The 27,408-nt window shown below is 45.0% G+C and overlaps 1 protein-coding gene across 4 annotated transcripts in view; it reads right to left on the bottom strand.

The window, feature by feature from the left end:
- The window catches only part of LOC134909301 (cilia- and flagella-associated protein 57-like), a 156,425-nt gene extending 132,656 nt beyond the window's left edge, over positions 1-23,769 (bottom strand). For 3 of the 4 annotated variants that reach the window (XM_063916035.1, XM_063916038.1, XM_063916039.1), the window contains exons 1-6: positions 23,653-23,769; positions 19,224-19,406; positions 16,793-17,109; positions 16,151-16,437; positions 15,418-15,577; positions 1,680-1,832 (exon numbers count right to left, since the gene is read on the bottom strand). In XM_063916035.1, the coding sequence (XP_063772105.1) occupies positions 1,680-1,832; positions 15,418-15,577; positions 16,151-16,437; positions 16,793-17,109; positions 19,224-19,380 (1,074 nt within the window). In that variant the 5' untranslated portion in view covers positions 19,381-19,406; positions 23,653-23,769. The remainder of the gene's footprint in view (positions 1-1,679; positions 1,833-15,417; positions 15,578-16,150; positions 16,438-16,792; positions 17,110-19,223; positions 19,407-23,652) is intronic. The other variant, XM_063916036.1, reaches the window with a different exon arrangement.
- Between the last annotated feature and the right edge of the window lie 3,639 nt (positions 23,770-27,408).

The following is a 27,408-nucleotide window of genomic DNA, read 5'->3' as shown; positions in this document are numbered from 1 at the left end:
TCCGAGTCTGCCTCGGATCCGTGTAAAAAGGCTGAAGTTCGGGGGGGTTCGGATTCCGAGGAACCGAACCCGCTCATCACTAGTGGTCATGCAGTACAAATGAAAGTGATTGCATCAGCGATCACCCTACTTTACACTTTACATTATTAATGTCGACATGTATGGAAATTGGACCGAGCGCTTATGTGTGCAAATGTGTAATGTTCTGAGAAAAGTAAAAGTTGATATGAAAAAATTGATGTGAAAAAATTAATGAAAATATGTATATTGATTTAAAAATAAAAATGAAAATAAAAATAAATGTAAATAAGAATAGAAATAAATTAAATTAAATTAAATTAAAATTAGGGTGGGAATCGGATGGGGAAAGGGGAGAAGTGCAATGTTTACAGCTCCTTTTTGAAAAATTGTGGAGCTTGTGGACACTTTTATGAGAGGGTACAGTCTGTTCTTTTGTAACTTTCCCTGACTTACCCTATTTTGCTGTGCAGATGCGGCTGGAGGCTTTTGGTATCTCTGACAGCGTTCAAGTGCTGTAACTCACGATCTCCTCCTCTTAGCCGCTGCTCCGTTCGTCAAACCGGAAGTTGAGATGTTTACTTCCGGTATTCGGGCGCTGGCGGCGGCTGGCTTCGTGTCCTTAGTGTCCTCAGTGTTTGCTTTGTTCTTCTTATACTCCAACGCGTTTCGAATCTCCTTGAAAAAGAATCCTGCTGCGATTCGAAACGCGTTGGAGTATAAGAAGAACAAAGCAAACACTGAGGACACTAAGAACACGAAGCCAGCCGCCGCCAGCGCCCGAATACCGGAAGTAAACATCTCAACTTCCGGTTTGACGAACGGAGCAGCGGCTACAGTGCGGCTAAGAGGAGGAGATCGTGAGTTACAGCACTTGAACGCTGTCAGAGATACCAAAAGCCTCCAGCCGCATCTGCACAGCAAAATAGGGTAAGTCAGGGAAAGTTACAAAAGAACAGACTGTACCCTCTCATAAAAGTGTCCACAAGCTCCACAATTTTTCAAAAAAGAGCTGTAAACATTGCACTTCTCCCCTTTCCCCATCCGATTCCCACCCTAATTTTAATTTAATTTAATTTAATTTATTTCTATTCTTATTTACATTTACTTTTATTTTCATTTTTATTTTTATTTTTAATTTTATTTTTATTTTCATTTTTATTTTTAAATCAATATACATATTTTAATTAATTTTTTCACATCAATTTTTTCATATCAACTTTTACTTTTCTCAGAACATTACACATTTGCACACATAAGCGCTCGGTCCAATTTCCATACACGTCAAACAACAACTTGAGCAGCTTTTTCCACAAGCGCGGCAAACTATATTCATTATTCTATTAATGTCGACATGTCAAATGTCAAACTTCTGAATATGTCAACATACGGAATGTTGATATTCATATCATATTGTCATTACGGAGTCAACATAATGAATGTCAACATTCTGGATATCGACATTTCATATCACACCTATCTGTTTGGCTCTCTAGAAGCATTAAATTAAGGTAATTGGGTTGTGTGTACATCTACCCTTATTAATATTCCTTTTCCCATTTTGAGTTGATCATTTATTCAACAATTTCTGTGTATGTTTAACAAGTGTACAAGTGTTCCTTGTACTTAGTGTATTGGTACATTACACAGGTGCAGTTTACCTTTGTGATCTCAGCTGAGGACAATGCAATGCTGTAGAGCTGACTCTTATTGGTACTTATGACAATGTTCTCCTCTGAGGGACTAAGGCACACACAGAGAACCTCCTGCTGCTCGGGTACTCTGGGGTCATCAGTATGCTCATTTTGTGGGATCTGCCAAAGAAACAGCATAAATAAAAATACAGATTTTGTTGTGTTACAGATCCATCCATATCGATCACACCATCTACCAGTATCTTCCATATCGATCACACCATCTACCAGTGTCTTCCACATCGATCACACCATCTACCAGTATCTTCCATATCAATCACATCGTCTAGCAGTATCTTCCATATTGATCACACCATCTACCGGTATCTTCCATATCAATCACATCATCTACCAGTATCTTCCATATTGATCACACCATCTACCAGTATCTTCCATATTGATTACACCATCTACCAGTATCTTCCATATCAATCATACCATCTACCAGTATCTTCCATATCAATCACACCATCTACCAGTATCTTCCATATCGATCACACCATCTAGCAGTATCTTCCATATCAATCATACCATCTACCAGTATCTTCCATATCGATCACACCATCTACCAGTATCTTCCATATCGATCACACCATCTACCAGTATCTTCCATATCGAACACACCATCTACCAGTATCTTTCATGTCAATCATACCATCTACCAGTATCTTTCATGTCAATCAAACCATCTACCAGTATCTTCCATATCGATCGCACCATCTACCAGTATCTTCCATATCGATCACACCATCTACCAGTATCTTCCATGTCGATCATACCATCTACCAGTATCTTCCATATCGATCACACCATCTACCAGTATCTTCCATATCGATCACACCATCTAGCAGTATCTTCCATATCAATCATACCATCTACCAGTATCTTCCATATATCGATCACACCATCTACCAGTATCTTCCATATCGATCACACCATCTACCAGTATCTTCCATATCGAACATGTCACGAACCGGTCTCTCACCTTTGCGGGTTCTGGGGTTCATCCGTTGCCAGTGCGGTTGCTCGCGGTGCTGTGCGCCCGTGTGGGGACACGGCGTGATCAATGGCACAGGTAATGCAGAGTCTGGGAACTGTGAGTGCGGGGACCAAATGGCCTAAGGCACTGCGGTGTGTCTGCTGTATAGGAGGTGGCCATGTTGGAGACCAAATAGCTAATACTGAGCACTTGTGAAAACACCTGTGGGCAGGTGTAAGCCAATCCCGTGCTTGTGCTGCCTTTAAGTAGGCTGGGATTATGTTACTCTGGGCCAGTGCTTTGTTGTATCAAAGCTGTGCTCTAGCTCTGAGCTCTCTCCGTGCATTCCTGTGTGATTCCCGTGGTCCAGATATCGCCTCCGTTCCCAGAGGTCCGTCTGCAGCCTTCACTGCTGAAAGATCCACCGGCTCTCTGCTGTGCTGTCAGTTAATTGCACTCCTATTGGAAATAGTTGGATTCCCAGTGTCCTGCATGAGGTTACCTTGTCAGTCTGCCTATCATTCAAAGTCTGGAGGATTCTGTTTCTCTCAGCTGTTCGTTTGTTCAACTCTGCATTTAACCCATTCATCACCTTGTCTTCTACTACAGTTTCACAGTGATCTCCGGAACCCGCAAGTAACCCAATTCAGTACTTTTTATTTGCTATGTTGTCATTACAAGGATAATTCATCACAGTTTCTCAGTTAACCCTCAAAACTCCATTGCAAATTCTTACAGTTAATTCACCATGTCTGCATTAACCAGTTAAACACAATCTGCAGTTCAGCATCAAAGCTTGTTTATATTTGGACAATTCAACATTTATTCTTCAGCTTGTTTTTGCATATGTTTCCATGAACATTTCTTTTATTTATTTTTGAGTTTTCTCTTGCATATTATTTCTGCCATTCTTGCAATATTTCAGTATAATGATGATTAACAACTAGTCATTTAACTCCTTACTGAATTGTTATTTAATAAATATATGAAGCGGAACTTTCTTCGTCCTCCCTGCTTTCTTCATACCCCAGCACCTACACCTGTGGTTGGTTCCGGGTTAACGGATTCACAAAAACACCCGGGCCTGACAGTAAGCACTGGCCACATGGATCCGTCAAGTGACCAATTCGCAGGAGGCGGTGCTACGTCAGATATCCTTTCCCGTCTGGAAAACCAGGAGTCTATACAGACACAAATAGTGCAGTTTATGCAAACTATGGCAGACCGTTTAGAGACTCTTCATACAGCTATTAAAACGTCTCAAGTTCAGATTCCAACTCCGGTTGTCCCAGTTACCACTACAGCTTCTCCTGTGATGCTGCCTACGTCCCGCTTGCAGTTACCCTCTCCAAGTAAGTTTGACGGGACTCCAAAACTTTGCAGAGGATTCCTGAATCAATGCGAGATCCAGTTCGAACTGATGTCCGCCAGTTTCCCATCAGCTCGTTCTAAGGTCGCATATATTATTGCCCTCCTCTCTGGTCAGGCTCTGGAGTGGGCATCACCATTATGGGAGAGAGGTGATCCTATCCTCTCTAATTACAAAGAGTTCGTATCTTCCTTCCGGAGAATCTTTGACGAACCAGGCAGGACCACCTCAGCATCCTTGGAGATTCTCCGTCTACGTCAAGGTTTACGTCCTGTCAGTCAATATATTATTCAGTTTCGCACGTTGTCTTCAGAGTTAAACTGGAATGAGGAGGCCCTGATCGCCGCGTTTTGGAATGGACTTTCAGAGAGAATCAAGGATGATTTAACTATCCGGGACGTGCCAACTAAACTGGATGAATTGATTTCTCTCTGTAACAAACTTGACCTACGCTACAGGGAGCGATGTTTAGAGAAATCCAGGGCAGAGCGATCTAGTCCACGTTATCATCCTAGGCCTCGACAAGACTCTTCTTCACAGTCTCCGGTAACGACAGAAGAACCTATGCAGATTGGGCACTCTCGCCTCACAGAAGAGGAACGACTTCGTCGTCGACAGGGTAACCTCTGCATGTACTGTGGGTCCTCCGAACACTTAGTTAAATTCTGCAAACTCCAACCGGGAAACTCTCGCTCCTAGCTTATTCAAGAGAGGTTAAGCTAGGAGTTACTCTAGAATCACGTTCTGGGAAAGAGCCGACCTTGTCTATTCAATTAGAAGTTCCAAGTTCTACAGTGAAAGTTTCAGCTCTCCTAGATTCCGGGGCAGCCGAGAACTTCATCTCCTCAGCCTTTGTCATGCGGTCTAAAGTTCAAACCATGCCTCTGGAAGCAGCAGTTGCCGTTACAGCAGTGGATGGAAGTCGAATTCCAGATGGTATAATTACTCATCGAACCGTATGTCTCAAGATGAAAGTTGGTGTGCTCCATTCCGAATACCTCTCCTTCTACGTGATTCCCAAAGCCTCTCAAGATGTGATACTTGGTTTACCTTGGCTGCAGAAACATAATCCTCAACTCAATTGGCAAACCATGGAAGTCCTTTCGTGGGGTAAATCTTGTACCAAGGACTGTTTAGCCTCCATTGTACCTCTCCGGTCAATTAGCCTTCCCGACCTACCTCCGGTGTATCAATCTTTTGCAGATGTTTTCAGTAAACAAGCAGCAGACTCTCTACCTCCTCACCGCGAATGGGACTGCCCAATCGTCCTGGTTCCAGGCAAAACCCCTCCTAGGGGACGAATTTATCCGCTATCCATCCCAGAGACGCAAGCTATGTCTGACTATATACAGGAAAATCTAATCAAAGGATTTATCAGACCATCTTCTTCACCTGCAGGAGCCGGATTCTTTTTCGTTAAGAAGAAGGACGGTGGGTTACGACCATGCATAGATTACCGTGGACTCAATGAGATCACTGTGAAAAACAAGTATCCATTACCCTTAATTCCAGAATTATTTGACCGGGTAAAGGGAGCTACTGTGTTTACAAAACTGGATCTCCGAGGGGCCTACAATTTAATCCGCATCCGTGCAGGGGACGAGTGGAAGACTGCTTTTAATACCCGGGATGGGCATTACGAATACCTCGTAATGCCCTTTGGTCTTTGTAATGCACCTGCAGTTTTTCAAAGCTATGTGAATGAACTTTTTCGTGATCTTCTCTACAAGTGTCTAGTAGTGTACCTGGATGATATCCTAATATTCTCTAAGGATCTAAAGTCTCACCGTCACCAAGTTAAAGAGGTACTGACACGTCTGAGGAAAAATCAACTTTATTGTAAGTTAGAGAAGTGCACTTTTGAAGTATCTTCCATACCGTTCCTTGGTTACATCATTTCTGGATCAGAGCTATGTATGGATCCAGGTAAGGTACAAGCTATCCGAGATTGGTCCACTCCTTCAACTCTCAAGGGGATTCAGCGATTTCTTGGCTTTGCGAATTTCTATAGGAGATTCATCAAGAATTATTCTACGTTAGCTGCTCCCATCACAGCCTTAACTCGCAAGGGAGCAAATCCTATGAACTGGTCTTCTGAAGCAATCAAAGCCTTCTCTGATTTAAAGCAAGCCTTTGTGTCAGCCCCCATTCTTCGACAGCCTGATTTGAATCGTCCCTTTCTACTAGAGGTGGATGCATCTACAGAAGCAGTAGGAGCTGTGTTGTCACAAGTCTTTGAAGATAAAAAGGTCCATCCCTGTGGATATTTCTCCCGTAAGTTCCTCCCGGCAGAACGTAATTATGCAATCGGTGAGCAAGAGTTACTTGCCATCAAGTTGGCATTTGAGGAGTGGAGATACCTTCTAGAAGGAGCACAACATCGCATTACAGTTTATACTGATCATAAGAATCTTCTGTATCTGCAGTCAGCTCAGTGTTTGAATCCACGACAAGCTCGATGGGCACTTTTCTTCTCACGATTTGATTTCAAACTCACCTATCGTCCAGGGTCTCAGAACAAAAAGGCAGATGCCCTTTCCCGGTCCTTTGCTTCTTCTGAATTAAATGATGCTACCACGAATCAAGCCATTGTGAATCCTACGTCCTTTTTAATGACTCGAACCTCTCCAGTTCCTCCGCTTGGCAAGACCTTTGTCGCCACAAGTCTTCGAAAACGGCTGCTTACCTGGGCTCACTCCTCTTCCTTCATGGGTCATCCTGGGGTTCTAAAGACTCTCAAATTTATTCAACAGTCTTATTGGTGGCCACGTCTCAAAGCCGATGTCCAAGAGTTTATAGCAGCATGTCCTAAATGTGCCCAACATAAGAGTCCAAGAAGTTCTCCACCAGGTCTATTACATCCACTATCCATACCCAAACAACCATGGACTCATATCTCAATGGATTTCGTGACCGATCTACCTCCATCAAAAGGGCGAAATACCATTTGGGTGATAGTGGATCGATTTTCGAAAATGGCACATTTCATTCCATTAACTGGGTTACCATCAGCCCCTTTACTAGCCAGATTGTTCATCTCTGAAATCTTCAAGTTGCATGGCCTTCCTCGAGAAATTATCTCTGATCGGGGAACACAGTTTGTGGCCAAGTTTTGGAGGTCGCTTTGTTCATCTTTAAATGTCAAGTTGAACTTTTCTTCTGCATATCATCCTCAGACAGATGGACAAACTGAGAGAGTCAACCAAGACCTTGAAACATTTCTCCGGCTATATATATCGTCCTCACAGGATGACTGGGTTGACTACCTTCCATTGGCAGAATTTGCTCATAATAATCTCTTCCATTCATCTTCAGAATCTACGCCCTTTTATATTAACTTCGGCTTTCATCCTCGTGTGCCAGAGTTTCATCCATTGCCAGCCCTAGAGGTCCCAGCGGCAGATCAAGAGCTTCAACGTCTATCTAGCATCTGGAGTTGTGTACGTAAGTCCTTGGTCAAAACTTCCGCTCGTTATAAATCTTTTGCAGATAGAAAACGTAAAGCTGTACCGAATTACAAAGTGGGAGACCAAGTTTGGATTTCTACGCGCAATCTCAAGTTCAAAGTTCCTTCTAAGAAATTTGCTCCCAGGTTTATTGGTCCATTTCCCATTGTAAAGGTACTCAACCCTGTGTCATACAAAGTCAAGTTGCCACCGTCTTTGAGAATTCCTAACGCCTTTCATACATCTTTACTGAAGCCTTTGATTCTCAATAAGTTCCGTACTACCCAGTCCAAATCTCCTAAAGTTCACTCTTTGCAGAATGAGGAATTTGAAGTTAAAGAGATTGTGGACTCACGTTCCCGATATGGACGTTTACAGTTTCTGGTCGACTGGAAGGGTTACGGTCCGGAGGAGAGATCCTGGGTTTTCTCTGAAGATGTTCATGCACCAAGACTGGTACAGAAATACTTCTCCAAAAATCCTGACAAGGTTCAAAGGTGTTCGGAGACCACCCGTAGAAGAGGGGGTACTGTCACGAACCGGTCTCTCACCTTTGCGGGTTCTGGGGTTCATCCGTTGCCAGTGCGGTTGCTCGCGGCGTGATCAATGGCACAGGTAATGCAGAGTCTGGGAACTGTGAGTGCGGGGACCAAATGGCCTAAGGCACTGCGGTGTGTCTGCTGTATAGGAGGTGGCCATGTTGGAGACCAAATAGCTAATACTGAGCACTTGTGAAAACACCTGTGGGCAGGTGTAAGCCAATCCCGTGCTTGTGCTGCCTTTAAGTAGGCTGGGATTATGTTACTCTGGGCCAGTGCTTTGTTGTATCAAAGCTGTGCTCTAGCTCTGAGCTCTCTCCGTGCATTCCTGTGTGATTCCCGTGGTCCAGATATCGCCTCCGTTCCCAGAGGTCCGTCTGCAGCCTTCACTGCTGAAAGATCCACCGGCTCTCTGCTGTGCTGTCAGTTAATTGCACTCCTATTGGAAATAGTTGGATTCCCAGTGTCCTGCATGAGGTTACCTTGTCAGTCTGCCTATCATTCAAAGTCTGGAGGATTCTGTTTCTCTCAGCTGTTCGTTTGTTCAACTCTGCATATCATCACCTTGTCTTCTACTACAGTTTCACAGTGATCTCCGGAACCCGCAAGTAACCCAATTCAGTACTTTTTATTTGCTATGTTGTCATTACAAGGATAATTCATCACAGTTTCTCAGTTAACCCTCAAAACTCCATTGCAAATTCTTACAGTTAATTCACCATGTCTGCATTAACCAGTTAAACACAATCTGCAGTTCAGCATCAAAGCTTGTTTATATTTGGACAATTCAACATTTATTCTTCAGCTTGTTTTTGCATATGTTTCCATGAACATTTCTTTTATTTATTTTTGAGTTTTCTCTTGCATATTATTTCTGCCATTCTTGCAATATTTCAGTATAATGATGATTAACAACTAGTCATTTAACTCCTTACTGAATTGTTATTTAATAAATATATGAAGCGGAACTTTCTTCGTCCTCCCTGCTTTCTTCATACCCCAGCACCTACACCTGTGGTTGGTTCCGGGTTAACGGATTCACAAAAACACCCGGGCCTGACAGAACACACCATCTACCAGTATCTTTCATGTCAATCATACCATCTACCAGTATCTTTCATGTCAATCATACCATCTACCAGTATCTTCCATATCGATCGCACCATCAACCAGTATCTTCCATATCGATCACACCATCTACCAGTATCTTCCATGTCGATCATACCATCTACCAGTATCTTCCATATCGATCACACCATCTACCAGTATTTTCCATAGTGATCACACCATCTACCACTATCTTGTATATCGATCACACCATCTACCAGTATGTTCCATATCGATCACACCATCTACCAGTATCTTCCATATCGATCACACCATCTACCAGTATCTTCCATATCGATCATACCATCTACCAGTATCTTCCATATCCATCACACCATCTAGCAGCATCTTCCATATCGTTCACACCATCTAGCAGTATCTTCCATATTGATCACACCATCTAACAGTATCTTCCATATCGATCACACCATCTACCAGTATCTTCCATATCGATCACACCATGGCCCTCATTCCGAGTTGTTCGCTCGCTAGCTGCTTTTAGCAGCATTGCACACGCTAAGCCGCCGCCTACTGGGAGTGTATCTTAGCATAGCAGAATTGCGAACGAAAGATTAGCAGAATTGCGAATAGAAATTTCTTAGCAGTTTCTGAGTAGCTCCAGACCTACTCCTACACTGCGATCAGCTCAGTCAGTTTCGTTCCTGGTTTGACGTCACAAACACACTGTTAGGTTCCTGGTGCTCAGAACAAGGGAGATGTTATGAAGTGGGTCCAGAGCACCAGGACGAAATGCTGGGAAAGGGGAATGGAAAGGGAATAGCCCCTGGCGCCCTATCTCCTTTGTCTCGCCCGTGCTGTCAGTACACTCTTGCGAGACTATGGTTGCTTGAGCCCATGGCAGTCGCGTTTGAAGGGCGGATTACGTCTGCCCAACTTCGATGCCCCCTCAGGTCTTAATGAGAGACAAAGAGTGTACCGAGACAGGGTGATAACAAGGGCCCCTCTTACTGAAACAACCAAAGCCAGGGGCTACTAACTAACCTAAAACTAAATGTATGTGCAGCTTGCCGCCAAAGGAAAAGAACAACAAAGGAAATGCTGACCATACGCCGACACAATACTTTTGTGTCCCGGCGGTGACAGCATAAGCAGAACCCTCTGCAAAACACCAGTGACAGAAATAATAACGGAATACAGCGGCCTAGGCCGACGGACGCGGCAGAGCCGCTACTCACGGAACCGGTATGAATACTGGCAAACGGACAGGAACTCCAAATGCTGCTGACACAGACTCTCAGAACTGGAGGACCGGCAGAATCCCAAACGACAGACCGGTGGACCCTAAGAAGCCAGAAACTTGACCAGGCACAAGCAAAGCCACTGGACCTCAGGACAGGAACGCCTCACGGCAGGACACGGGATCAGACACAGGAATCGACACAGGGACTGACACAGGAATCGACACAGGAAGCAGTTCGACTGACACTGCTACACAGGAGCTCAGGAACTAGCAGGAACCAAGCTCAGAACTCAAGCAGACTGGAAACCTAGAAATATCACCAGCGTCTGTGAATAGCACTGAGCCAGCATATAACAGAGAGGCCTAATTAATAATCTCATGCAGCTGCCCTGTTGCATGACTCCAAACTGACAAGATGCAATTAGCAGCCAGGTGAGGCAGAACACATGGGAACAAGCTGCAATTACACAGACTCACCAGCGGCAGCAACCAAGAGTACTCTTAAACAGAGCAACGGGAAATCCTGGCCTGCGAAACAACTTATAAACATAAAATACCTAACTGACATGCAAAACAGGAATGAGCCACAGCCGTGGCTCATAACAGTACCCCCCCCTTGTGGAGGGGTCAAAGGACCCCAAAATACAGACTATCCAAAACAAGGGATACAAAAAAAAACCTGACACACTGGTCTAACAGACACGAAAACAGAAACAAGCTGCAACCACAGCTTGTAACAGTGCCCTCCCCCTGACGGTGGCCACTGGACACAAGATAAGGGGGAAAAAAATCTTTTTTTTTTTTTTTTTTTTTATATCAAGGCAAGAGTCAAAAATTATTTCTTTTTCTTCTTCTTCTTTTTACAGAGCTCTTTAGGTCTGACTAAGGTAATTCCCCAAACATTGTCTGAACTGATGGTACCACCCAGCAAGGCTGCGTTCAAATCAGAGACAGGTTTCTTACCCTTGGGAGCTGAACTTTCTGGCAAAGTACTATTATTAGAAGAAGAAGAAGTCAGAAAAGCACATCCTGCAGTCAAAACAACGGGCTGGGACTCTTGTGCCGAGTTTACAGTATTTGGTGGACTCTCAGCAGACAAGACGGGTGACTTAGAGGAACCTGAACCAATTTCTTTGGAACCATATCTTTTAATAATTGCATCACTGAATGCTGGGAGATCCTGAAGAATGGGATCTTCAGCTTTCATTAGGCTGGTCGCCCACTCAAAAGGCTCTCCTCTAAAAGAATAAATCAGATAAAGCACAAGGTTCTCTGAAGTGATGCCCAGAAATGGTCTAGACAACATAATAATGTAATAGTGTTTGTAAAGCGCCAGAAATTGGGCTAAGTCCCCATCAAAGATTATGGATGTTGAGATATCAGAGTCAGGATCTGTTTCCTTCCCATCTGACTGACTGGAGTGCTTTGCTAGGACCTGGTCACTATTGACCTTACTCGAGGCTGAGACTCTCTGAACCCCACCCGGGGCAGTGACTTTCTGAACCCCACCCGGGGCAGTGACTTTCTGAACCCCACCCGGGGCAGTGACTTTCGGGAACCCCGCTGGGGCAGTGGCCTCCGGGAACCCCGCTGGGGCAGTGGCCTCTGGGAACCCCGCTGGGGCAGTGGCCTCCGGGAACCCCGCTGGGGCAGTGGCCTCCGGGAACCCCGCTGGGGCAGTGGCCTCCGGGAACCCCGCTGGGGTCAGCACCTCGGATTCTTTTACTGGGACCGAGTCGTCGGCCTCCCCCACTGGGACCGAGCCATCGGCCTCCCTCTCTGAGTCGATAATTATCGAAACTTCTCCCGGGACTATGACTTCCGGGACTTTTGCTGAAGCTATAACCTTCAGCACCTCCACTAATGCTACGCCTCTTAAGTTCTTTCCTGGGAAAGCGACCTCTAGACCCTTCTTAGAGGCTGCGTCTCTCGAGACCCCACTTGGGGATATTACTTCAAAGATCCCTTCTGGGGTTTTGCTTCTCGAGTTCCCTTCTAGAACTATGGTTTTAGATACCCTTTCTGGGGTTGCGCTCTTCAAGTCCCTACCTGGGGTAACAGCTTCTGAGACCCCTTCTGGTATGGAAACCTGAGCTATAATATTTGATGTCCCTCTATAAGCTACAGCATCGGGTACCGTTCCAGCACTCTGGGCATCGGGCACCACTCCAGCACTCTGCGCATCGGGCACCGCTCCAGCACTCTGGGCATCGGGCACCGCTCCAGCACTCTGGGCATTGGGTACCGCACCAAGATCCTGAGCATCGGGCACCACTCCAGGACCCTGGGCAACGGGCACCACTCCAGGACCATGGACAATGGGCACCACTCCAGGACCCTGGGCAACGGGCACCACTCCAGGACCCTGGGCAACGGGCACCACTCCAGGAACCTGGGTATCAGGCACCACTCCAGGAACCTGGGCATCGGGCACCACTCCAGGAACCTGGGCATCGGGCACCACTCCAGGGGCTTGCAACGCTGCTTCAACAGGAACCTCAAGAGAGGAGAGAAACATTCTCTTTTGATTCCTGAATCTATAATGGGGCTCCCTTGCCCAAGGACCCCAATTATAGGACAGAGAGCTTTTTAGTGTGGGTTGTGTGACAAGTACCTCTGCCACAGTAGAGACAGGAGTAGGTCTTGTATCCTGACTCAACTTGGCCAGAGGGCAAGACTCGTCACCACACTTTGGCTTGCGCAACTCACAGGTCTGCAGATAGTGGCCTAAACCCCCCACAATATAGGCATAAGTTTAAGTTTCTGCGACGCAGACGCTCCTCTTCTGAGAGCCTGGGCCGCAGAAAACTTTTAAACCTTTTCTCTTCAATTAAACCAGAGGATTCTCTTGTCACCATACTGTGAACAAGAGTCTCTTTAGAGATAGATGTACTCTCAACGACTTCTGGCAAGATGAGCAAGATTTTAGTCAGAAGGTTTTGCAGTTGCTTTAAGGATTGCTGCAAAACTTCTAGTCGCTCTGGTCTCAAAGCACTGAAAGCAGAGTTCAGGGCTGAGAGAGATGCCTGCAGGGCTTGCATAGTAGACATAGGAGGATTTAAAACTAGACAAGACAAGACAAGGCAAGACTAGACAAGGCAAGACTAGACAAGGCAGGACTAAATTTTTGCTAAACAAAACAAGACTGTTTTTTTTTTTTTAAACACCGGACTGGATTCTAAACACCGGACTGGATTCTGCTCACTGAATTCTAGACAGGACTGGATTCTAAACACCGGATTGGATTCTGCACACTGAATTCTAGACAAGACTGGATTCTAAACACCGGATTGGATTCTGCAAACTGAATTCTAGACAGGACTGGATTCTTGACTAGACACTAGACTGGGCCAAAAAAGAAAATGTTTTTATTTCTTTTTTGTGGTATGGCTGGTGATAATGTTAGGTTCCTGGTTCTCAGAACAAGGGAGATGTTGTGAAGTGAGTCCAGAGCACCAGGACGAAATGCTGGGAAAGGGGAATGGAAAGGGAATAGCCCCTGGTGCCCTATCTCCGTTGTCTCGCCCGTGCTGTCAGTACACTCTTGCAAGACTATGGTTGCTTGAGCCCATGGCAGCCGCGTTTGAAGGGCGGATTACGTCTGCCCAACTTCGATGCCCCCTCAGGTCTTAATGAGAGACAAAGAGTGTACCGAGACAGGGTGATTACAAGGGGCCCTCTTACTGAAACAACCAAAGCCAGGGGCTACTAACTAGCCTAAAACTAAATGTATGTGCGGCTTGCCGCCAAAGGAAAAGAACAACAAAGGAAATGCTGACCACACGCCGACACAATACTTTTGTGTCCCGGCGGTGACAGCATAAGCAGAACCCTCTGCAAAACACCAGTGACAGAAATAATAACGGAATACAGCGGCCTAGGCCGACGGACGCGGCAGAGCCGCTACTCACGGAACCGGTACGAATACTGGCAAACGGACAGGAACTCCAAATGCTGCTGACACAGACTCTCAGAACTGGAGGACCGGCAGAATCCCAAACGACAGATCGGTGGACACCAAGAAGCCAGAAACTTGACCAGGCACAGGCAAAGCCACTGGACCTCAGGACAGGAACGCCTCACGGCAGGACACGGGATAAGACACAGGAATCGACACAGGGACTGACACAGGAATCGACACAGGAAGCAGTTCGACTGACACTGCTACACAGGAGCTCAGGAACTAGCAGGAACCAAGCTCAGAACTCAAGCAGACTGGAAACCTAGAAATATCACCAGCGTCTGTGAATAGCACTGAGCCAGCATATAACAGAGAGGCCTAATTAATAATCTCATGCAGCTTCCCTGTTGCATGTCTCCAAACTGACAAGATGCAATTAGCAGCCAGGTGAGGCAGAACACATGGGAACAAGCTGCAATTACACAGACTCACCAGCGGCAGCAACCAAGAGTACTCTTAAACAGAGCAACGGGAAATCCTGGCCTACGAAACAACTTATAAACATAAAATACCTAACTGACATGCAAAACAGGAATGAGCCACAGCCGTGGCTCATAACACACACCCAGCGTTCGCCCAGACACTCCCCCGTTTCTCCAGCCACTCCCGCGTTTTTCCCAGAAACGCCAGTGTTTTTTCGCACACTCCCATAAAACGGCCAGTTTCCGCCCAGAAACACCCACTTCCTGTCAATCACATTACGATCACCAGAACGAAGAAAAAACCTCATAATGCCGTGAGTAAAATACCTAACTGCATAGCAAATTTACTTGGCGCAGTTGCACTGCGGGCATTGCGCATGCGCATTAGCAACTAATCGCTCCGTTTGCGAGAAAAAAATACCGCGCGAACAACTCGGAATGACCCCCCATCTACCAATATCTTCCATATCGATCACACCATCTAACAGTATCTTCCATATTGATCACACCATCTAACAGTATCTTCAATATCGATCACACCATCTACCAGTATGTTCATGTTGATCACACCATCTACCAGTATCTTCCATATCAATCACACCATCTAACAGTATCTTCCATATTGGTCACACCATCTAACAGTATTTCCATAGTAATCACAGCGACCAATTTCATATTTACTTGAATATTGTGGCCTCTCTTGTAAAGTTGTTCATCGTCTACTTTCTCAAAAATGCAGACTATGCCGGGGCCACCTGTACACAAGAATCCTTTGGAATAGGCTACAATAGCATGAATGCACACAGGAGGTGGGTAAGCGCTGTTCATTGTAGAAAGAGTGCTGCAGAAAGACAGGGATAATTGCTAGGACACAGAAAATGTATATTTATATGTACAGTTTGTTTCCACTTTGTCTGTGATCTGTCAGTAAAGCAGGAGGCTATGTAATTCTGTTTAACAATCTTTATTATGTGCATTCATTAATAAAACAATTTGTATAACTCCTTGCTCAGCCAAATAAGCCATAGATTTCATCAAGAAAACATAGATTACATACTTAGGACAAATTCTGAGTAGGACACAGCACCAATATGGATACAAGTGGGTGATGTTCTTTTTACTATGCATGCGCCCAGAGACACAGTGCAGATGTGGATGCAGTGTTTGAGAACTTTATTGGGCGCCCCTGGGAGGTAACAGAGGGCTGGTAAAACCGATGCATGCTAATGTTGCATCTTATGGAAGTGCTGTATGTGAATCTAAGAGCTCCTCCTAACATTGTAAATGCTGTTCAGGGCAACTCTACGGTCTTTCATAACGACTTCAATTTTTACAAAATCATTTCTACGTCATCTTGAAGACAACAGCACTAGTCACAGGCTATGGGACAATTCTAACAGGCTCAGCAACTTACCGGCTATCCTTGGTTAGGCTCTGTTTTTCGGCTAGGCTATGCTGGATGTCTTCTCCACTGATGTTATGTTCCCACCGCACAAGCCCAAACTCCCACAGACAGAGTTTTCCATTGTCCGTCCCGCAAATGACTCTGTCTGTAGACAGCCAAGTGTGGCACAGGAAGTTGTGGGCTCCCACTTTCTGGCTGTTTATTTGTTTCAAGTTCCCTTCAATGTAATGGAACAATCTGAATATTCTGTTGGCCGTGACGCAGATCTGTGTACTATCATAGGGGTTGAAGCTCACCTACAATGTAAGAAAAGGTTGTATGATGAGGTTTGTGCTCATCATTTGGACACAGAGAGGTTAATTCAGAGTTACACACAAGTCCATTTTAGGGATATATCTCATGATTTTTCAGACTGCTTGTGCTTTATAGCCATGTATGCGCAACTTTGATCAACTACAAGCTACAGTCTTATGCATCTCAATCACATCTTCACTTGCAGCTGATTGGGTGTAACTGGTCAGCAACAGGACATTCACATGTAGGATGTGTTCTAAGTGCAAATCATTCTCCATCCCTGATAAAATCATTACAGCAGTAACACAAAAAATGTTGTATTTATTTATAGCACATATGTGCCTATAAGAGTATTACCTTATAAATGGAGTTTTTGTGACTGTCTATCCTCACAGTTGCCATCACTCTGTGTTTCTCCCACATCCAGAAGACCATCTGCCACTCAGGAAACCCTGACTGTGCCACAAGGTACTTGGAATCTGGGGAGAAAGCAATACTTACAAATTCTTGGCATTGGATGTCAGGAGCAGTAAGCACTTCACGTTTTTTGAATGGCGTGGATGCCAAATCATACACTGTGATTGTGGTTTTGTCTGAGCCTCTCTCAGACATGGCAAGGAAACGATGGTTTGGGCTGACTGCTAGGGCCTGCATAGCCTGACTCTGCTCTGATCCTGTGAGTACAGATGATGCCATATGAGTCAAGGTCTCACCTCAAAATGTTGCTCTGGATTAATAAAGCAATGATACCCAAGACACATCTCATACAAATACAGCAATTATACTCTACTCTCTATCCATTTCCACCCTCACTCCTGAAATGTTCCAGGTCAGTTACAAGGATACACAGGCCTCATTCTGTCCCTTCTGACACCACTGATACTCCAATAATAATATTCTACTCTCCTTTTTTTATAACTTCCTGTTTGAAGACTTTTCATGTGCTCCACAACATGGAACCCTTACTTACTATACTATACTGAAGAGTCATCTCTTAATAGAGATCTATTCCCAATTCCGGATTTCTCATCTTTAGTAGTCCACCTACCTTACAACACCACTATACGTCACATTTTCCACCCATCCAAACTAACCAGCCCTTCCATCTCATATATTTCTCTAACCTTCATGAGATTCGCCACAAGCAGATCTCTGGCATAGGTGCCTTTATGTATACTGTATGTTAGTTTATATGCATGTATGTCACTATCTGAAATATCCCAAAATATAAAGCTCTACAAAATACATCTGGTAAAGTATAAATACTAAACTAAAAATATTTTCAAAAATACAATATCGCATTGTGCCACCCTCGGGTTCCTTTGGTTTCAGAGGTTCTGCTCAGTTTATTAGAGGCCTAGTTATCAAGGCAGTTTTTCATAATATTATGTAGAAAGTTGTACTAATAGCCTAATGTAGTAGCTTTCACAGAAACCTCCTGCAGAAGGCTTTTAGGAAATTGGCCCCATAACTTTACACCATCCTGAGATGTAGTAAACTGCTTATGATTATGGAGGCATATTTGCAAGAGAGGGATTTTACGATCCTTCTCCATTTGCCTCCGACCAGCCCTGGAAACTGACATTGGGTCTGATTCAGATGTGTACCGGAGCATCTCCGACACCATTGGCCGGCTGCGTGACACATGGTGTTGAGCAAGCGGACCGCCACAGGAGCTACATTTGACGGAGATCCTGGCCTTGTCCCTAACCCACAAAGGCGGCAACACACCTGGTTATGAGAAACGGAGGCCGACACCGCACATCCGCACCCACAAATAGCAGCAGACTGTCAATCACTGACTATTGTTACTTTGCTGCTCAGGATGACACTCTATCCACATCTGAATCAGACCCACTGTGCGCATTAGTCTTTAACAAATGTAAATTACTCTTTCAATGTGCAAGGGGTGTAACATTCAGGGATAGCAGTTATCACAACTGCTGTCCTTGCAAATTACACTTAGTAAATAGTGGGGATATTCTCATGAAAAATTTAAATATCTTGTGATATGGACAGTCAATAATCATGGCATAGGCCCCTATGTGTGACCAGACTGCGGCATCCTAATTCAGGAAGTCCCACGTCGTGAGCAGCGTGGAATTGGAAGGGGGTAAGAAGATTAGTTCCTGCTCAAGCCTACTCCTAGTTGCTGTCTGCTCAGATGAGGTTTCCTCAGCAGCACACTATAGAGCACCTATCCTGGGAGGCAGTCAGAAAAAAATGAGGAGCTATTGTACATTGGGGTTATAGAGGGAAAGTATCAACATTACTACTGAGTTCTTGTTTATAAAGCAGTGAAAAGAGTGGAGGAGTGAGCCAGTGGAGAGGTTGCCCATGGCAACCAATCAGCTGCTACATTTATTATTATGGAAAGCACTTATAAATGTTACCTCAACACTGATTGGTTGCCATGGGCAACTGCTCCACTCTTTTCACTATTTCATGGATAGACCCCTGTATGCCCAAAGGTGAGAAGTCTTTCAAATCAAATGTTGAAGAAAAAGGTCTGGTCAGTGTACAGGAATTACCCCATGTGTACTTAATATTTCTGTTGGTAAAATGTACTGAAGGGCAATAGGGAGCTTATTTTTTTACTTTGAAATAGGTAATGAGGCTATAATGCAAAGCTTTTTGTTTCCTATCATGGGAGAGTAACTATTACAAATATGTATTTTGATTTTGGAACTTGTATTTTAGGTTTCGATGTGTATGATACATACAGTATGTTCTCTCCATTAAATATTTGGACTTGTAGATAGATGGTCAGTGAACTCAAGGATCTTACCTGGAATGAATTTCTGCCATTTTTCATACATGTTGTACTTTATACAGTTGTTACCAGCTGGGAAAATGATGGTTTGTTCGTCAAAATAACAGATGTTATTGATAACTGATGACCTGAGTCCAAATATATAATGTGGCTGAGCCACAATCACCGACATGTTGTGCTAATAATAAGTCAGATAACCTGCAAAACAGGACTATTGATAAGGGCAAAGACCTATATAACTTACCAGCATTTCCTAGCATGGAAAAAAATCATTGTAATATAATCCCTTTTTATGTGTTTTGTAATAAATAGAACTTTATGCTTTGAAAAAAACTTTTCAAGATGATCATTGATTATTATTGACAGAAACATTTGCCGGTATCCGGTCTCTAGGTCGACAGCACTAAGGTCGACCACTATTTGTTGACATGCATTAGGTCAACGTGGTCATTAGGTCAACATGATCACTAGGTCGACATGGCAAAGGTCGACTTGAAAAGGTCGACGTGAGTTTCTTTTAAAAAAAACTATTTAAAAAAAAAAGTTTTCATACTTTACGATCCACGTGGACTACGATTGGGAATAGTAACCTGCCCGAAGCATGGCAAGCGAAGTAAGCCATGTGAGGGGAAACGGTGCACTAACTGGGGTTCCCGGTCATTTTATGAAGAAAACGAAACCAATTTTTTTTTTCAACTCATATCGACCTTTTTCGACCTAGTCACTGTCGACCAATAGTGGTCGATCTAATGACTGTCGACCTAGTTACTGTCGACCCAACGATTTACACTCACATTTGCCTACTCCTTATCCCATCCAAGTATAGCACTAGCATATTCCGTTGCTGTGTGAACATTTGCCTATAGAGTAGGGTGTAGTATGTTATGCCGGCGGTCGGGCTCCCGGCGGCCAGCATACCAGCGCCGGAATCCTGACCCCCAGCATACCGACAGCTGGGCAAGCGCAAATGAGCCCCTTGCGGGCTCGCTGCGCTCGCCACGCTGTGGGCACGGTGGTGCGCTACAGGCGCCACACTATCTAGTCTCCCTCCAGGGGGGTCGTGGACCCCCAAGAGGGAGAAAAGCTGTCGATATGCCGGCGGTTGGGATTCTGGCACCGGTATGCTGGTAGATGGGAGCCCGGCCGCCGGCAGACTGAAGACCACCCGAGTAACCACTAACAAGGATTACTAATATCCCTCAAACAGCGAGATTTAGGAGGCAATCTAAATAACTTTTATTGTAATTGGAAAAATGATTGGACATAATAAAACGTACAAATACAGCCATTCAGATCCCTTTAACGGAACTCATATGTGCGATAACACTGCAGGGAGGAACCCAGCCAGCAGTGTAAACTTCCACCGTTGTTTTAAGTCCAATAGTAGCTCTCCCAGCACGGGAGCAATGCTGGACTGCCCCAGTAGATTTCATTCAATCAAAGCAACTCATACTCGTACAACTAATAGTAAATCAGTAGTAATAGTGTAGTTACAAGTTAGTACTACACTATGGGGGTAATTCCAAGTTGATCGCAGCAGGAAATTTTATAGCAGTTGGGCAAAACCATGTGCACTGCAGGGGGGGGCAGATATAACATGTGCAGAGAGAGTTAGATTTGGGTGGGGTGTGTTCAAACTGAAATCTAAATTGCAGTGTAAAAATAAAGCAGCCAATATTTACCCTGCACAGAAACAAAATAACCCACCCAAATCTAACTCTCTCTGCACATGTTATATCTGCCTCCCCTGCAGTGCACATGGTTTTGCCCAACTGCTAAAAAATTTCCTGCTGCGATCAACTTGGAATTACCCCTATAAGCTTATCAATGCTTTTAAAAACTCAATTATCACTCACCCTTATTACTATAGTCACTAACTGTAATAAGTATTAATTAGATTATAAAGTCCTAATAAGTAACAAATAACTCTGGCCTCCTTGGTGCACATTTATAGCTGATACATTAAACAGACTATGGGCCGATGGTGAAAGAACTACACATGCGCATGTGCAGGTCTCCTTCATCAAGATCGCTTGCAGAGCCCCCCAAGCCAGTGAACCCGGTTATTCAGTGATAGATAGTGAAGAAGGCGGGATGGGGGCATTTTGTCTCTCTTATGTAGGTGTTCCAAGGCCAGGACCATCTTATAATGTATAGGCACACTGGGCAGCTGCCCATGGTCCCACAATTTTAGGGGCCTTTGGAAGAGGGGAGGTTGGGATGGGGGCATATAGCCTCCGGAGCTTTTTGAAAGTCAAGTAGAATATGCTGCCCAGCTGCTCTGATTGTAAATTACACACAATCAGAGCAGCCAGGCAGCAGTCTCTACCTGTCTCCCGGCCTGCAGCCAGATAGTGAATGGGTGTCAGCAAGCTGATTGGACCGCAGAAGGGGTAAGTTATGATTTTTAAAAATGTATTCCCGTGAATGGTCATGTAGGGGCATTGCTTTGCCAAGGGCCTACAATACTGTTAAGACGTCTCTGACCAAGGCCAGGGTCTGCATCTTCTGACGCAGATTTCCTGACCCTGGCAGCATGAAAACACAGGCTGTCTTGTGTAACCTGAGGGTTACTCAGATGGTGGTGTGGGGCAGTAACAGTGAGCGTTTAACAAAACGGGGGAATGCCACCTCTCTTAGGTAGGTGTGTCAAGGCCAGGGTCTGCATCTTCCGTCACAGATCTCCTCACCCTGGCAGTGAGAAAACACTGGACATCTTATGTAACCTAAGGGTTACCCAGATGGCCGATGTTTGGGCAGATGATCCGATGCAGTGTTTAGGGACGCAGCAGCGGATCACAGAAGCTTGCAGGAGGCTTTTTTTTTTTGCACAGATGCCTCCTGCAGCATTAGCATACATTCACAGCAACTACTACTGTACTGTGTACAACTGATGTGCCCTACACACTGGGTGACGGCAGCAATTTGGACGATGAATGTCTGAATGATGATCATTATCGTCCAAAGTGTTTTGCACTGAAAAACTATGAGAAACCAACGATGAGCGACCACGGGGACACGCATCGTTCATCGTTGGTGCCTACACACTAAACGATATGAGTGATATATCGTTCATTTCTGAGCGATATTGTTCATATCGCCCTTCACCATCGCCCAGTGTGTAGGGCCCTTAAGAATCAGCCCCAATGCTGCAATGTAGTCTTCAATCAAAGTAATATCTGTTCCTTAACTGAAGGGAGTTAACTTGATTGAAAGAGTTGCAATAGTTGCGTAAGAATTACACAGGACATCAGAGTCTTCAGTATCACCTGCCCATATTTCAGTGGGGGATTCTCACTAGGCCTGTGAGGAACATACTTATGGGTGCCACTTGCTGATGGTGGCATAGCAGGCACCACTGCATCAGATCCCTCCAGCTGGTTTGTCAGAAAAATCAGCAACTGGGACGGCTCTGCAGTTGAAAGCTCCCAGCCTAGAGCTGTGTGGGGATGTAGTTATGTGACCGCTACACTTCCCCCTATATCCCACCCCTGAGAATCCCGACAGTCGGCATGCCGACTAGCAGGGACTATTTCCACTTGTGGGTGTCCACGACACCCATAGTGTGGGAATAGAACCTGTAGCCACTGCAGGTCTCAGCGTGGCGAGCGCAGCAAGGTACTTGTTGCGCTCGCCCCCCCCTTTGGTATGCTGACCAGCGGTCTCCTGACTGCCAGTCACGCATAACCAAACTGCTGTGTGTTCAGTTATTACATGGGATGTGAGAGCATTGTATCCTAACTAAGGTGGAGGAGGGACAAGTGCAGTACAAAGGTAGAGACTGCTGGGGGAAGAATGCGCCTCCCTTTGTGAAATTACCCCACAGTTTTGACATCTGGATTGTCTAATGAAACTTTATGCCTCAGTAGCCGCCTATGCACAGCCTGTGCGACACGGTTTTGACCAGCACACATTTTGCTATTGTGACTGCCTATGTGGATTTGCACAGCATTGGTACTACAGCTGCTGCAATCTCCACAGCTGCAATGCATGGTCTCCAGCTCAATCTTCTGCTTCTGGATGCCATTTCCTAATAGATCACAAAAAAGATGGCGTCACTGACAAAAGGTAAGGGGAGATCCGCTGTAGACACACCATGGAGACTGTTCTGGGTGCAAGGTGTGTACCCATTATAGATAAGCCACTGGCTCTTACTACATTATCTAAAGTATTCCCTCTACACCTGCTGCTCCCTACAGTGTCTCAGTGGCTACAGTGACTATGCTCATTGATATGTTACAGTGTTCACTCCCACTTTATTAGCAATCATACTTGCTGAAAGGTCAGAGGGGCTGAATGATTTATAATACGGGTATGTACCTTTCAGTTCACACTACTTTAGATGTTACAAATGTCACAGCTGGCTTCTCCTCTAACCATATTTCATCTACATTGTAAAACATCACTTGTATAATTCTATAAGACAGCAGCTGTAATAGCTTACCTTTATAGTTTATTAGCAGACACTTTAAATCCGATTAATAGGCAGCAGCCTCCCCCAGAGTCTGCTCTCTCTCCCTCTCCCTTTTCCAACTGCCTCCTCCAACCACTCTCATACTTGAATCTCCTCCCGCCTGGTGGCTGGTGACCGGCATCACTATGCCGGTGCAGTGTGCAACAGCTCCTAATGCCGCAGTGTAGGTTACATATAGATCATGTGATGAGAAAAAAAGAGAGAGATCAAATGATCAAAAACAGACTTAAAAGCAACCATGATTCATGCATAATGACGTTTATCTATGTATACAAAAAAATAAACCAAAAGAAGCTTAACTATACAAAAGATAATTAAAAGATGGAGGTAATCAATAAGGCGTCTATCATTTATTGTGATTGCTCTAACCTTAACAATATACTTTAGGCTAGCTTATCAACTAAAAATAACGACACGGACACCAACTGCATATATTTAAAAGGTCATTGTATTTATTAATTGGATGACCCTAAACGTAGGGATGGCAAGAAAGACGCTACAATTGCCAGCTCCAGTCAAATATATTATACAACTTGACGGCGATTGAAACGCCCCCAACTGTAATGGCGGCGACTGAAATGCCCTAACTATGGGGGTGATTCCGAGTTGTTCGCTCGCTAGCTGCTTTTAGCAGCATTGCACACGCTAAGCCGCCGCCCTCTGGGAGTGTATCTTAGCTTAGCAGAATTGCGAACGAAAGATTAGCAGAATTGCGAATAGAAAATTCTTAGCAGTTTCTGAGTAGCTCGAGACTTACTCACAAATAGCGATCAGTTCAGTCAGTTTCGTTCCTGGTTTGGCGTCATACACACGCCCAGCGTTCGGCCAGCCATTCCCCCGTTTCTCCAGACACTCCCGCGTTTTTCCCTGGCACGCCTGCGTTTTTCCGCACACTCCCAGAAAACGGCCAGTTTCCGCCCAGAAACACCCACTTCCTGTCAATCACACTACGATCACTTCAACGATGAAAAATCTTCGTTCGGGCGTGAGTAAATCTACTAAGTTTTGTGTTAAAATACTAACCGCATGCGCACTGCGAACCATGCGCATGCGCATTTTTGCCTTAATCGCTCCGTTGCGAAAATCAGCAACAAGCGAACAACTTGGAATGATCCCCTATATACAGTATAAGCACAACCTGCACTGTGAAGGACTCGCCACCCCTTACTGGCATGGTACGGACCTCCTAGTGGGAACACCCATTGTTCCCCCTCAGGAGCAGGACAACACTGGCTGTCCATCAAAGGGGTAAGTACCCCCACAGCGACCACTTATGCTACATACTGTATGACTGCTGGCCGTAATGCCTTCCCACCTAATTGAATTGAATGAAATTGAGATCGAATGAGTATTAGAATTGTAGAACAAGAACAAAAATAAAAAATTCGGGAGGGTAAGTGGGCTTCCAAACCGAGAAGAGGACTTCAATCCCTCAAACTCCTCCCTATAAAGGCTACTAAAAACCTCCTACCCTCTACAACTGATAGGCCAAGCCTAAACCAATAATAAACAGTCTAATACCCTTGATCTGCCTAGCAACATAGCCTAAACTAACCAATCACAAAAATCAAAGACTCTTACATGTTTTTTCGGGCCTATTCAGCTCTCTCCCATTTTAAGGCGTCTATCATTTATTGTGATTGCTCTAACCTTAACAATATACTTTAAGCTAGCTTATCAACTAAAAATAACGACACGGACACCAACTGCATACATTTAAAAGGTCATTGTATTTATTAGTTGGATGACCCTAAACGTATGGATGGCAAAGAAGACGCTACAATGGCCAGCTCCAGTCAAATATATCATACAACTTAGCAGCGACTGAAACGCCCCCTACTGTAATGGCGGCGACTGAAATGCCCTAACTATATATAAGCACACCCCTTACTGGCACGGTATGGACCGCCTAGTGGGAACGCCCATTGTCCCCCCTCAGGAGCAGGACAACACCGGCCGTTCATCAAAGGGGTAAGTGCCACCACAGCGACCACTTATGCTACATATGACCGCTGGCCGTAGCACCTTCCCACCACCGCCAGGCTCACGAAATGCAGCCTGCCATCCAAAGAACTAGGCTAAATCTAACCATAACAACTTTACTCCAAAAAGGAAAATATACCCATAACGAACACACCAACACCCAACGTGGAAAGATGCACCCCATCCTTCCTGAAATAGTGGGGACTCTAAAGCACCAACAATGGATTCCGAACAGCAACACTGCCAGAAGACACTACAAATTTAGATGCCGCAAAATGTATCTTCTTCTGCGCCTTGTCGAAGGCAACTACACCGTAGGAACCTCTCCACACAAACCTGGGTATAATAAACGACCAAACCAAATGGACTTCAGGCCAGCGACGCCGTAGCAATTCCAAGTCAGACTTGACTGTCAATATCAAATCAATCCCCTTAACTTGTCCGATATCGTTACCACCCAGGTGAATGACTAACCAGTCAGGCCGTTCCCACTGTACTTCCCACTGGAACACTAGATCCAAGAAACCAGTCCATTTAAGGCCCGGACACCCAGCCATCTGACTCTCCTGCCGCCCAACAACTCAGACGCTCATCTACCAAGAGGGTGCCGCTCAGCCCAAAACACATAAGAGTGGCCTACCACCCAGACCTGTTCGCAGGGACCGTTGGGAGCTGTAACAGAAATATAACCTAATAACTCAAGAGCATGTGCACAAGACAAAAACATCAAATAATCCTTAATAAACTGTAAATAGCAACCCAAGCGAAGGAGAAAACTTAAAAAAACTCCTGTGGACCTTGAGAAATAGCCAATTGTAATTAGGCCCCCTCGGAGGAAAAATTAAACATTTTCTGCGCACCCTCGATTCCCGAATGCTAGCCATTAACAAACCGACAGGTAAACATCGTTTTTGGGTTGGCGCAACATAAGACCTTATCCAACCGAACATAGGACTTAAAAGCCGCGGACTTCCAATGCCCCATATCCTGTATGGCTGTCGTTGAAAGGCTGCTAGCTGCAGCGCAAGTAGGAGCCCCTATGCGGAACGAGTGCGTCCCATAATCAGCGCTGTTCAGCCCCAATGCACATAAACAATATTTCAACATGCAGCAAACTGAAACCTTGTGAGAGGCAGGGAATCCCTGTGTAGCAAGAATTGGGAGCCACCCGGTGGCCATAAGGGCAAATAGATGTGCGCTAACTGAACTGGGCATAACTCCAGTTCCGTATGACTCTTTAAAGTCACCCAATGTCCCCGACCCAACTGATCGGTCTTGGAACGAGGTATCTTGCACAAAACCACCTCGGGCTGGCATACTACATCTGGAAACAATAGACCGGTATCCTCTGACCGTTTATTTGATGCCACTAATTCGATGACCCTAAACACACCAAAAAATGCCCAGGAATAAGACAATCTTAATAGGGCCGCCTCAAATTTGGAATCAGTTACTGCAGTGTGAATCGCCAACAACTCGCTCAACAAACGCAAGACTATGGTCCTGTGCGAATCCGCGGGAGGAGACCTCTCTTTTGCCCAGCCCTTTAAAGCTTTGGACAGGACAAAAGACTTAGTGGGATCGTTCTCACGCCGCAAGCGAGCGTGGAATGAAATACCCGCTAATGCAGAGCTCATGGCCGCTTTGGACCTACCGTGTGTGTAATGGTCCCAAACAAAAGCCAGCAACAGCTCCCTCTCTGACGTAAACTTTCCCGCAAACCTAGTGCGATATGACTCCCAG

This window comes from Pseudophryne corroboree, chromosome 4 (genome assembly GCF_028390025.1).
Source record: "Pseudophryne corroboree isolate aPseCor3 chromosome 4, aPseCor3.hap2, whole genome shotgun sequence".
NCBI classification, from domain to species: Eukaryota; Metazoa; Chordata; class Amphibia; order Anura; family Myobatrachidae; genus Pseudophryne; species Pseudophryne corroboree.
Note: the sequence above shows the minus strand (reverse complement) of the source record. Positions and strands in the feature narration are given on the sequence as shown.